The following is a 13,433-nucleotide window of genomic DNA, read 5'->3' as shown; positions in this document are numbered from 1 at the left end:
CCGTAATACTCCTTAAGGGAGAGTAAGAGCATATATAAACAGAACCCCATACGGTAGCGCTGCATGGTTCTTCCATGTGTTCCAGCCTCCAATAAGGTCTAGTTAATGTTAAATTGGCTGAATGTGTGTCCAATTCTCTATTTCCTCTGGGGTCTCTCAATAGCAACAGCTGCTACCAATGGCAAAGCAGCCTTCCTCAGAGGCTACGTCCCAAATGGCACCCTATTCCCTATAAAGTGCACTACTGTTGACCAGGGCCCAAAGTAGTGCACTATATAGGGAATAGGGTGCATTTGGAATGCACACCAAGCCTTTTTTACCCCATGACCAGAGGTACTCGAAAATAACCCCATACACGTGCCAAAATAGATCAATGAACGCAAAAGGGCAGTGGATTAAAAGAGAAGCAACAAGAAGAGAGAGTGGGTGGAGAAAGAAAATGAACCGCTCCTTTCACAATGTAATCTCTCTTGTTCGTAAATGGTTTGTACGACTTATATAGAATGTGTATGGTGCAGCTAGTGTTCCATCATACATGGGTCTACATGATATGATCAGTGGCAAGTGCAATATTTCTTAGATGGGACATTTTTCTCAGAGCATTTGCAGTAGTTCCTTTACAGCCATTACTGCTGAACTCAGGACAACCAGACAGTAAGGCCAGGGCAATCAAATATCAATAAATCTTTCGGTAGTGGCCGTCCTCTTCGGACTTGGCTATACAAAGATGTATCTTCATCCATGACTGTAGAGACAAGGCCACCTGCTTTTCCTCTGCCCCCCTCCCCCTGCCTGCCTGCCTCCCTCACATTGTGAACTTAATAAAAGCTGCCATTAAGGAGCGCTTCATCTGTTTGGGGCCTAATCTGCCTCACAGCCATCATGTGACCACATATGCACTGCACACCTGTCGTGTGTGTTCCCAGAGACGATCGTTTCTTCACTGCTGCTGTCCCCTTGCACAAACTGTTCTTGGCACATCAACCTGGGACAAGCTGAGGCAAAGACACACACACGTACATGCACTCACATGCACGCACGCACACACGTGTATACATGCATGTGCTCCACTCACATTGGCCCAAACATGTCATGCAATCAAGCGTGGTAGCCTATAAGTCATCATTAAATAACGTTTCATGTTCTTACTGGACTGTTAAAAGACAACATTGAAACAGGCCATACATCTATTTTTGTTCAATACATCTTTATTTTATTGAGTGAAAAGCTCAACCCTTGCATAAGACATGCAGAAAGAAAAAAAACTAATATAGCACATTGAAGGACTAAACAGCACTAAATCAAAGTGGTAAATATGCAGTGATGAACACCAGTGCAGAGGGCAGCAAATTCAAGTAATTTAAAATACTTTTCCATTAACTTCACTGTCTACTTTTCATACAAAATGTCTGATTTGTCTCCCTGTGTGGTTGTGAAATAAAACCAAAAAGAAAATGAGCTAGAGATGGCTTTTAGTCCTGGAGTGCAAAATATTTGACAACTTTTCTCTATTTGTCTGCCACCAAGCCATAGTAGTACACTGCTTTTTGAGTACATTATTACGCAACAGAGAAAAGACATCTCATTTAGTTTTTCTTTCTGTTTTCATGTCATCTTTTTCCCCGTTAATTAAAACGGTAAAGCAATCTGTCGTTTCAGCAGCAGCCTATGTAGGATTTGGAGGTTGTTTCCGTCTGGTTTTTGTGTAATATAATTTTCATGTTTATTTTTTTCCTTCTCGTAGATTATATACAGGATGCCAGCTGGCTGACAGATGGTGATGCCTTTACCCGTTTTTTATTTAAAGAAACATCACAAGGAAGAGGAGGAGGAGAGACGGCAACAGCTGTAGGCTGAGGGAGGACAGACACCACCAGAGCGGCGCGCTGGTCATTGTGTGTCACTGAACGAGAGGAAGGGACCTAACAGCACAAAGCTCACAAAGAAAAAACCCCACCAGAAACTAAAAGTGTACTCCTTTCGTGAAGAGACACAGAGACCCATCTTGTTGGCACCAGCAAATTTCTCATTTCATCCCCAGACTATTCCCATTTCAAACTCTGAATTGTATTGGTTCTGATTGGTTCCTCTCTGACCAGAGGCGAGCCCTCATTGGGCGGCCTGACAACAAATATTGTTGATTCTCTGCTATCTGCAACGATGCAGATGTTTCACTTGAATGTCTATTGGGACAAACTTTTACTTCAATGTCTACTGGGACAAAAGCATTTGGAAGAATAGAACGAGGAAAGGTCACATGAAGCGAGGCTTTGTAGCTCTAAGCGACCAGAGCAGTTCCACAGGTCTCTCTGCTATTAGCAGTCTCTATCCGGGGGGAGAGAGACTAGCCAGACACTAAGTATTATCACAGAACGAGAGACCAGTTCTCTGCCCTCATGACTTGCTCCAGCTACCGTATATGGGTTAGTCTCTCTCCCCATGAGGTTTTGATAGTGTCAGTATTTTGGGACTTCCCCCTCAACACATGACCCCAGACGTCATCGGGCTACAGCACTACTAAGCAGAACATATGTATCGTTATAATAATTATGGTTTCTTTATTTTCAACTTTTTACAAATCCTGCTATTGTACACACACACAGGCACACACATAAACTGTATTCAAGTGCACAATATCTTCCAGCCCAATAGCTATTCCCAAAATGTTGTCAGAAAAACTAAAATAAATAAAAAGTGATGCACTGCCTTGCATTTGAGTCCGTGAGAGAGGCATGTATGCCCACAGCAAAGTAAAATGTCAAAGAAAATATTAAATTAAGGAAAAACTACAAGCACACACAAAAATGACAAACAGAAAAATGAATAAAACAAAGTGTTAAATAAACCAGAAACATCCATTAGCAGGTCTAAATCAGTGTTCTTTTTTTGTATTAGCTTTGAAAATGTCAAGGTAAAAAACGGAATCCCCTTACTGCCTTCAGTGCTACAGTGTGGCAAGGGTCCTAACAATGTTTACTGACTTCCTCTAGAAATCTAAGGGGGGGAGAAAAATTATATTTAAAAAAAGGTCACACACACACAAGCAAACTATAGTGGGGTTATTTCAATGTTTGACTTTTTATTATTCATTTCTCCTTTAATTGTTTTATTTTTAAAGGAAGCTGTTCATCAAAGAGCATTTTGTTCATATATAGTCTTTTTACAGAAGAAAATACTGTACAACCTTTTTTTCTTCTCTAAACAATATTTTGTGGATAACAATCTACACACATAATTCCCTATATTATGATTATTTTTTCCAAAGCCATATTCAAGAAATAATTCATCATAACAATTTTCACCCCCCAGTAAACCTGAAGATAGGTTAGACTAACGTGTTTTGTGTGATAATTTAGTACTACAGTATCTGAGCATTGTCATGTTTTTAATAATTAATTGAAATCACAGTTCTTCTTATTAGTGTCGTTATTAGGCCACCATAACTCGGGCATGCCCATTTCATATTTAAATCCTCCAATCACAGAAGCAAATCAAATCAGTCCTTACTTTAAATAAAACACAGAACAACAGTTCTTTGTCACACTTAACAACTATTTGTGCATCAAAGCAAAGTGAACTAAAACGACATCTTAAAGCAAATTCCCTGTTAAAAGATGCATGCCATATTTTTTCTGAAGATAAATCTAAAAAAGTGCTAGAACACCCTAAAAATGTCTCATTGCAAGGTCACATAAATATTAAATAAAACCGTTACAATAGGCGCTAAACCACAGCCATAGTAAATGGAAAACAAAATGTCCAACATTGACACATTTTGCTTTCTGTCTGTACATTTCAAACAAACACTCCCTGACGCTACCTCTGTCATTCCTCATTGCATCTGAGTGACTCATCTTTTCCTCTGGTCAGTTCATTCAGACCCCCAGCTAGTTAGTCATGATGGTTCCTCGCCTAGTTCTAAATCAATATTCCGAGCCGTCTGATTTTACTATGCAAGTATAACGCAATCGTAATGCAATGATGCATATGGTAACAAAAATATGTTTGAATATCTATCATCGTTTATATAAAAGTGCACTATCCAAATGCAAACTTAATAGGTTCCTCGGCAGGGGGTAAGGGTTACAATTGCAAGTCCACAAGCTTGATTTTGGTGAGAATTTAACATAATTTCCCAGGTAGCTGCATACACAGAGCAATGCTCGCTCAGAGATCTATGCCCATCTGCAGTTGAGACTGAGGACACAGTCACTGGTCACTTCTATTTGAAAATGTACATTGAGAACGAAAAAGAACCTTGCAAAGGATGAAGAGAGAAGGGTACAAGCCAAAACACTAATGCAGACCCCTGCACTTAATGTAGTAATAATAATAATAATAATAGTAATAATAATAATATTAATACAGAAATAGGATCAAATGTTCAAACACATTCTGCTTTAGAACTTTTCCTTAATGTAATTTAACAGTGATGTCTTTCCCTTTCATTGTTAACAAGGGTCCTGCAGCTCATGTAAAGACTGCACCAGTCATTTCCTTTGTATAGAAAAGTTCACACACACTTACGTATATAGTTATATAGAGATTTTTTTTTCTTATCGTTTTTTTCCACGCACAAAAAAGGTTAAAAATAAAAGTAAAATAAATTAAAAGTCAAACATGCACGCACACAAAAAGACTGCTGTGTAGTAAAATGTTTACATTGCTGCCCCACGTGTAAAACAGGGCCTAATTTGTTTGTTTCTCTGTTCATTTTTTTATGCATAATTTAATTTCTATTGTTGGTCATCTTGTAAACATCATCATAAATCATTTTGGGCCATAATTTCTTGTTGTTGTTGTTGTTGTTGTCTTCTTGTTGTCATCTGCAGTGTCTCTAACCTTGATAAATGAGGCCACTTTAATTTGTTTGTTCATAGTATACAGGATACTTCTTCTTCAGTGTCAGAGTATCTTTCATGGGTCGGCCTCTTGCTTTTCCAGTTGGGAAGTGTCAATGTGGTTTACGGAAGCGCCAAAACTCTCGTCATTGTCCTTGTTGTCGCCGTTGGGCTGTGGCATCGAATCTTCGTACGAGTCAGTGTTCAGATCCTCCTCCGCCTCATCCTCCTCATCTTCCTCTGCATTGGCCTCTTCCTCGGGTGACTGGTCATCTTCGGGGTCGCCCGATGTTCCCGTGGTGTCATCCTGAGGAGCGGGCAAGCCCAGCGGTGGCATGGGGTTGGGCCCAGCAGCCATGGTCAGGCTCGGGTCATGGTGATGCTGCATCTTTTTGCTCAGGTCCAACGAGTCATTGAGGCCCAGGCCAGCGGCGTTCTTCAGGAAGAACAGGGAGCTGCTGGTGTCGGTGCCCAGGTTGAGGGAGCTGTCCAGACTGACCAAGGAGGTTGGATAGGGGTGGTTGTAGTCAGATGCCACGCTGGCTGGGGGGTAGAGCATGGAGGGGGCATGGTTGTTGTTGTTATGGTGATGATGATGGTGGTGGTGGGAGAGTCCTGGGAGGCCACCGGGCGAGGCTGGAAGAAGGCCCATGGAGGCGTGGGGCACCGCGGACACTCCTCCCGTCATGTGGTGCGCCCCCTCCTGACGGGGAGACACCGACGGCAGCTCGCCGCGCTCCTGCTTCTCATGCTTGCGCTTGTGGGAGTCCATCTGGGACATACCGACTACAGTGTGCTTGCACTCGGGGTAGGTGCAGTGAAAGTGTGAGCACTTGAGCTTGTATTTGCAGTCGGCAACCTCGCAGTCAGCGCTGGAGCTGAACTGGCAGAAGCCAGCGGCGCTGATCACATCTTGCTTGCCATGGTGTTTGCGGTGGGCAGTCACCTTGGTGCTGTCCGTGCAACGGAAGCTGCAGCGCAGGCAGTGGAAGTGGGTGCTGTTGCCGGAGAACTGGCAGTCGGAGAAGTTGCAGCTGAGCGATGACTTGAAACGCTTGAAGTCGTCCAGGACCAGGTTGTCCACGCGGTCGTGGTGCTGCGCATGCTTGTACATGTGCGTGCGGCCGCAGAACTTATAGCCGCAGTTCTCGCGGGTGCAGTGGTAGTGGGTCACCTTCAGAGAGAACTGGCAGCCGGAGTCCTTGCAGTCCTCGTACAGATCATAACGGCGGAAGCCCTCCAGCATCATGCCCTCGTCCAGCATTTTGCGAGCAGAAGCCGTCTTACGCCGCTTGCCGAAGGGGGACATGTCCTCGATGATCCAGAAGCGTTTCTTGGCGCCGGTGGCCGTAGGGATGGAGATGGTGTTGCCTACAAAGAGAGGAAAGAACATTAGGACTCCACAACTGATCAACTTTTAGTGGTACAGCACACTAAACAAGCTGGGCCAAGGGGAGATCTTCATTTATGGAATTTCTGAGAGGCTGTCCTACATTCCCAATTGTATATTGTTTTGTCTTTACAAATTATTGAATAAGAAGAAGGGAAGGGGGGGGGTTAAATGATAGATTGACTTTGCTGCTAATCGGTACTTGACATTTTTACTGGGTGTCTACAGCCTCCAAACAGTGGCAGAGATGTGGATCTTGGCGGCCCCTCTTATCTGCCTTTGGTTTACGAGGGGTAGCCTACCTTGCCGAGTCCCCTGGAGTCACTGCTAATGATGTGATCCCTGTTCGGCTCGACAGGAAGCAGGGGCCTCGATAAAAGTGGGGGCACGATTAAAATAAGAGGCGGCTGATGCGCTGCCCATTAATGGAAGCTAAACAAGGCCACGGCTTTGGACTACAGGTGCTGAATTTACAGTGCTGTTTCCACAGCCTTGTAAATACCAAAGGGGGACACTGTGCATAACCTGCGTGTAATGGAGACGTAAGACCAAGCTCCATGAGAATAAGGGAATGGCTCAAATGGAAAATAAAGATTAAGCAAACAAAACATTTCTATGTCTCATCTAGACCGTATATCCTGACTTTTTCAGGCTAACTTACAGATGTTTTCCCAAATGTTCACTTTTTCACAGTTTTCCCAAATAATGTTTGTATGGTGACTTTCCCCATTGACTTTCTTTCGAGCTTCAACAACCATTTTGAAAAGTCATACTGGATCAAACAAGTACACACTGAAGTAGACTACATCTACACCAATTGACACTGACAGCTACAATGTTGGTTTGCGTCGGGATAAGTACCTGCAGCATCCTGCACTATAGGGACGTCATTTTTAACCGGAGACGGAGTGGCAATGATGGGGCTGAAAGCTGGTGTGTTGGTTGGCATGACAACACTCCGAGTGGCTCCGAGAGAGGCGCTGAGCAGAGAGTATGACAGACAGGATGGAGAGACGAGATATGGGAGCGAGGGAAGAGGAGGTCGGAGGAGGGCAGGAGGGAAAGATGGAGCCTGAGACTGAAGTCCAGGCTGAGGAGGAGGTGGTGGAGGAGGTGCGTTTTGGGGAGCGCTAGTGTCAGCGGGGGTAGAGGGAGCAGTAGTGACCGGGCAGCCTGGTCCTGGAAAGACAGGATGACCAGGAAGTGTAGAAAGACAGGAAGGGAAACAGACAGACGGGTAGACGCAAACACACACAGACCCATTCAAACACACACAGACCCATTCAAACACACACAGACCCATTCAAACACACACAGACCCATTCAAACACACACAGACCCATTCAAACACACACAGACCCATTCAAACACACACAGACCCATTCAAACACACACAGACCCATTCAAACACACACAGACCCATTCAAACACACACAGACCCATGCAAACACACACAGGGACCCATTCAAACACACAGGGAAGGGAAAAAGGGAAAAGATAAGAGAATGATACAAAATGAAGCCGAATCAAGAAAGCAAACACCAGCCAAAGCAACAATGATGAAAATGGTGGATAACATTTGACACAAAATAATGGAAATGTGAAACTCATTTGATGAAGGCAAGATCAGATTTTGAAAAGCAGAGAATCTGAGAAGTTTGTTGCCACAGGGATAGCTTTCAGGTAAAATGGAAATGTAGTCTACTATATCAAACTTACATTGCCATAAGTTATTACTGTAGAAAATGAATAATAGAAAATAAATGGCCTCCGAATAAGAGAACAGTTACTTTATGGATTTTTATTGGTTTCCCACTCTTCCTATTGTTAATTTTTTTTTGTTGTAAAAATAGAATCCACTACGAAATCAGGAAATTATGATTTTGATGAGATATGGACATGAATTGACATGGCTGTGTCCTGTGAGTTCTAATGGTACTGTAAATGATGCTGGATTTACAATACAAACACACTACTTCATTCTAACTTCATAACCAAGTTTTACTTGCTTCTTTAATAGAACTTGATAGACAATTTACTTTTCACTGAAATTAAACAATATCGCCATCATTTCACTAAGCAACACCGTCCATAAATCCATTGTTTTTCTTGTTATCAACTCTACAGTATGCATTTGTATGCAAGTTGCTATGGCCACAATGTTAATACTCACTCCTCAACCAGTCTGGCTAACCCTAGCCTCTATATCCTGCCCCCGCTCCTCAACTCACCTGCTGGGGAGCTTTCATTGCCCACGGGGGTGCTGCTGCAACTGCGGTCCTGATTGGAGGACTCAGAGGAAAGGCACAGGGGGCTGCCCCCGCCCATGTAGTCCATGTAGTCATCCGTCTCGTCCATCATGCTGGAGAACCCATGGGTCATCCCCGGGTGGCTGCCCATGAGGCCCGAGCCCATGCCCGACAAGTGCTGCATGTCATCGGCCCTCTGGCCATGGGACACCACCTATAGAGGACCACACAGGGGGGAATACATATTGTAGGGAATGTTCCTCACACAGGATTCTTCTTTTTTAAACATTATATTTATTGACATATTTAAATGTAGGGATTCCCCATTTATGTAAGATATTCTCTCATGGGGCACCAACTGTCAGGCATACGTATACTGGCACTACATCAACATAGAGTACTGATTTAACAATGACATTGCTGGCGGTGGTTTGCATATTGCAAGTATGTAAAAACACAGTTCTTTAGAGACACTTTCAGTGGAAAAAATGTACCTCCTTGATACTTTTTTTGAGAACGACAGCATATTAGCGGCAAATCCCATAGATACACTGTAACATGAAGGTTAAAACAAACAAAACATGCACAGTGTCACCAAAGGTGTTCATTACTCTTTATCCATGCATCTGACTCAGGAATCAGGAAGCACAATGGAAAATTATAAAACCCAAAACCTTATGACATGATCTGCCACAGTCACATTTTTCAGTGAAAGGGTGTGTGAGGAACTGCGTGTTTTTGCATACTTTCAATATGCAAACTATCACCGGCAATGGTTCTATGGAAACTCCCCACATATTTGTCTTAATAATTGTACTGTTCAGAACACACACACAGACACACACACGCTTTTCGTTACCTGGGATGGAACCCTGTCAAAGTTCTTTCCCAGCATTCTCCTCATGTGTTTGCGGGAGTGCGAGGTCATCTGGTGCTTGAGCAGGAAGGAGAACTGGCAGCTCTCGCGGATGCAGTGGAAGTGACTGTTCACCTGGTTGTACTTGCAGCCTGCAAAGAGACAATGACACGGTTTCTATCACAAGGTGAAGAAATCAACTTTTTTTTATTTGTTACATATGACGTTTTCACAGAGTTTAACTCAATGCTACGTGAGAAATGTGATGTTTTCACATATGAATTTGGTATTGCCTGGCACATTTCAGAGATTCGCCCAAACTACAATTCAAAGCAGCTGTAAGTGTCAGTTATTGTACAATGTGAAGTGTAAGTGTCCATTTAAAGATGTCCTCTAACTAGCTCTGAAAACCTGGTAAAATCCAGTCTTTAAGAAGCTCTACTTTGGTTTAGATTCAGCATCATGACATAACAGGGACAAAAACAACCGTATATGTAGGAGGCATATTAGATTAGATGACTCCAGTGTCACACTGAGCCGGTCTAGGCTGCCGTGGACTAAACCTGTGGAGCTCTTTTATTACAGTGACATCCTTTATTCAATTAGGAATTTACATAAATACATTATCCTATGCAGTGTAGGCCAATAATGCACACACCCCTGCAAACCAAAGTAAATATACAATTATTCCCATATTAAATTCATTTTTCAAAATCGAGCCATTGTTGTCTTTTCATTTTTTTGTGCCATGGCACTGTTGTGTTGTTGTTGGATTCTTCCTCTTTTATTCTTTTCCTCACTTTTAGGGAGCCATTTTCGAATTGCTTCATGATTTCAAATTAAACGTCAGCTCCTCCAAATATCATTATATAAAAGCAGGCAGAAATAATTGATAGAGCAAAATGCTGGGCAGGTGCTAGCATGTCAGTAACCATGGGACCAGGTGCACGAAACAATAGCTTTTGTACACAGTAACACTGCACATATACTTTAACCATGCGAAGTTGAGTCAATAACTGTAGCCACTGACATTCAGGGCCTTTATGAGACCCTTCCAGGTAACTTAATCGGCCGTGTTCAGTTGAATGTTGCTGCCATGGATACCACCAAACCCATAAATGTTTTATAACTTGAGTGCTTGCTTTAGTGATCCCTTTTACCTTTAAAATACAAAACAATACAACGGGGCTGATCAGGATAGAGGACACAAATTCCTTTTTTGTCTTTTTCATTTGTGTTCAGAATAACTTTTTAGAACAGCCAGAAATAAGAGAAGACTTAACATTATTTGGGAATGATGATGAGGGGTGACTGAGAAAAGTACACAGCAAACACAAACAAGTATGTAATTGCTCATTTCTGACAAGATAAAAAAAAAACCTTAGTGGGTTTGTCCCTTATAAATATATATATATACATTCAAGTCTAGTATAACATATAGCCAGACATTTAAGTTATATGAGAAGGAAAGCAACAAATATATATGTTACAGCACCGACAATGTAATCACTAGGAAAATAAGGTTTCACATTCATAGTGCCTATGCAAAACATTCCATAAAAAGTTGAGTACGAGCCAGACTTGTTTTATGCCATGTGAATTGCTCTGTGATAGCGTGACAATGTGTTTGCCAGGATTGGGAGCAGCTCTCTCTGTGACAGTTGAGGCGTATAGAGAGAATATCTGCTCAGAGCGTCCACAGAAAATCAATGTGGAAACATCACTACATCTCTCTTGATTTCACACCCTTAACCCTTACATCTCTCACTGGCCGAGCAGTGAGAATGAGAAAGAGAAAGAGGGAGTGAGAGAGTGAGAGACAAAGAGACAGAGAAAAAGAGACTAGTTGAAATTGAAAGCTTACCTAGCCTGCCACACTCCTCTCTCTTGGTGAAGTATTTGAAGCCATTGGCGGCACGTCTCTCTGCCTTCTCATGCTTCTTGACATGCCAGGGAAGCTTGGTGGTGATGTTGGTGACAAAGTAGCAGCCGGATCGCAGACAGTGGTAATGGCCCCTCATTCTGAACTCACAGTGCTGGAGGAAGGAAGGCAGAGAGACAGAGGGGCGGTCATCCTAATGTAAGACTGGGAAACAGGCTAGAACAATGACTTTAAACCTAAGTTGCTGCTGATCGACTTGACTTGTGGATACAAACAACGGAACAAAATGTTGCGAGATAAGCTTGCTGAATTCCCAACCAGTTTCTGTTCTGATGTCTGATCAACGAATCTTCTGTTTCCCTATTTGTATTTATTTATAGTTACCGCAGGTCCTACAATAAACAGATTTTGGGGTGCTGCTGACTGCTCAAATGGACATCTCGTTTACTCTACTCTACCAACAATTCACACCTTGACACCAACTTGTACATTTGGAAGGATCGGTCTATCAAATACTCTCTAACCCACCCCTCCCTTTTTTAAACTTGTCTCCACACCACTATCTGTTTCTGGCCTGTGTCCCCCATAGGAGCCAGGCTATATAGGATTATCTCAGTTCAGGTGGGTAGGGGGAGGGAGGGGAGGAGGTGGATATGGGAGGGGGGGCTAAGTGAGAGGATGATTTTAGACACATTATTAATTAAATAAAATCCTCAAAATCCTCCAAATATTGGCTCACGAGAGGCAGGCAGGAGCCTCCATTAAGGGGTTTAATTTGAGAAACATTTGCCAAATTTTGCCCTATTCAAGACAGCCTTGTTTATTGTGCGGCTGACAATGATTTATTAGGTAATATCAGCTAAATTGGCCTTTTCTGAGGGGAGAATGCGGCAGTCAAAATGACATCATTGACATATAAACAGACATTACGGGGTGAGTCGACTGTCGTCTCCCAGCAGACAGAAGACAGACGAGGAGCGGTTCTGAAAGACTGGAGTTAAATCACCTCAAATACAGGTCTAATAGATTGTATACTTCATGGTTAGAAAACTTGATGATATGACAGTCATTTGCTGGTGCTTGGAGAGGGAAGGTGGGGACCTACCTGGTTGGGACATAGACACTGGAGGGAGAAGTAGGAGAACTGGTCTCGAACGTTGACCAGGTGGTTGTTAGGGTTGATGTGGTCCAAGCAGTGGGATTCGGCCTTCCCCGAGGTCTTGCAGACGTACTTGCAGTTCCCGAAGAGACAGTGGAAGTGGACCTTGTTGGAGTACTTACAGTCAGTGGCCAGGCAAGGGTCACTGTATGAACAAAAAACATAAAAGAAAGGGGGGTATGTTCAATACCTTTTTCTAAACAGAAATAGGACAGGGCTTCTGTACTGCGGTCATGGAGGGATGAAATGCTTCTGGTTTTCATTCTGTCCGTCTAATCAGGGACCTGGGACGCCAGGGGAGTGGACTCTCTGACCAATCAAATATATCATTATTAGTTATACCAGATGAATTAACTACCAGGTAGATAGGAACACCAGCCGTACTTTGGCACTCGAGGGCTGGTAATTGAATAGCCCTGGAATACAGGATCTCCAATGTCCAAGAATATCAAAATCCACACATCTATAACATTTCATTTAAAGTATATTGCCATGACAGGTCATGACAACCTTGCTTAAACCTACGATTCTTAAAACTATCTTTCATTTTATAATTGTATTTTTTGTGTAGCCTAATGAAAATACAACTTGTCAGTGGTCAGTGATTTTGCCTTAACGTGTTCAATAAAGGTGCTCAAGTCAAAGTGTTTCATGCATGCTATTTGCAAGTCTCACGGCCCCTTACTTGTCCTGGAACTGCAGGAAGCCCGGTTTGACCTGTGGCTTGGCGTTCTCCAGAGAGGTGGTGGCCAGCGGCGAATTGGCAGGCAGGTTAGGCATGGAGGCATTGAGCTGTGGGATGCTGCCCGTCAGCTGCTTCCATGCCAGCAGTGAGGGGGAGGAGCCATAGGCGCCGCCTGACGATGATGACATGTTGGCCACATCCATGGCGGGGTTGTTAGCCATGGAGACAGGGGCGGTGGATTGGTGGGATGCTCCGTCGCCGCAGTCCTTGCCTTTGTTGAAGTGAGGCTCTGATTTCACCTTCAGCGTGGCTCGTAGGTGGAAGCTGAACAGATGGACATGGTGGGGACACACTAAGTCAGATCTTTCATT

The 13,433-nt window shown here is 43.2% G+C and overlaps 1 protein-coding gene across 10 annotated transcripts in view; it reads right to left on the bottom strand.

The window, feature by feature from the left end:
* Positions 1-2,533: 2,533 nt before the first annotated feature.
* Positions 2,534-13,433, bottom strand: part of casz1 (castor zinc finger 1) — a 256,887-nt gene continuing 245,987 nt past the window's right edge. For 8 of the 10 annotated variants that reach the window (XM_052482717.1, XM_052482718.1, XM_035740663.2 and 5 more), the window contains 7 exons: positions 13,063-13,386; positions 12,324-12,522; positions 11,201-11,372; positions 9,340-9,488; positions 8,463-8,694; positions 7,093-7,410; positions 2,534-6,212 (listed from right to left, as the gene is read on the bottom strand). In XM_052482717.1, the coding sequence (XP_052338677.1) occupies positions 4,918-6,212; positions 7,093-7,410; positions 8,463-8,694; positions 9,340-9,488; positions 11,201-11,372; positions 12,324-12,522; positions 13,063-13,386 (2,689 nt within the window). In that variant the 3' untranslated portion in view covers positions 2,534-4,917. The remainder of the gene's footprint in view (positions 6,213-7,092; positions 7,411-8,462; positions 8,695-9,339; positions 9,489-11,200; positions 11,373-12,323; positions 12,523-13,062; positions 13,387-13,433) is intronic. The other 2 variants (XM_052482720.1, XM_035740671.2) reach the window with 1 other exon arrangement.

This window comes from Oncorhynchus keta, chromosome 28, assembly GCF_023373465.1.
Source record: "Oncorhynchus keta strain PuntledgeMale-10-30-2019 chromosome 28, Oket_V2, whole genome shotgun sequence".
Lineage (NCBI taxonomy): Eukaryota > Metazoa > Chordata > Actinopteri > Salmoniformes > Salmonidae > Oncorhynchus > Oncorhynchus keta.
The sequence above is the reverse complement of the archived record's forward strand: the minus strand, read 5'-3'. Positions and strand labels throughout refer to the sequence as shown.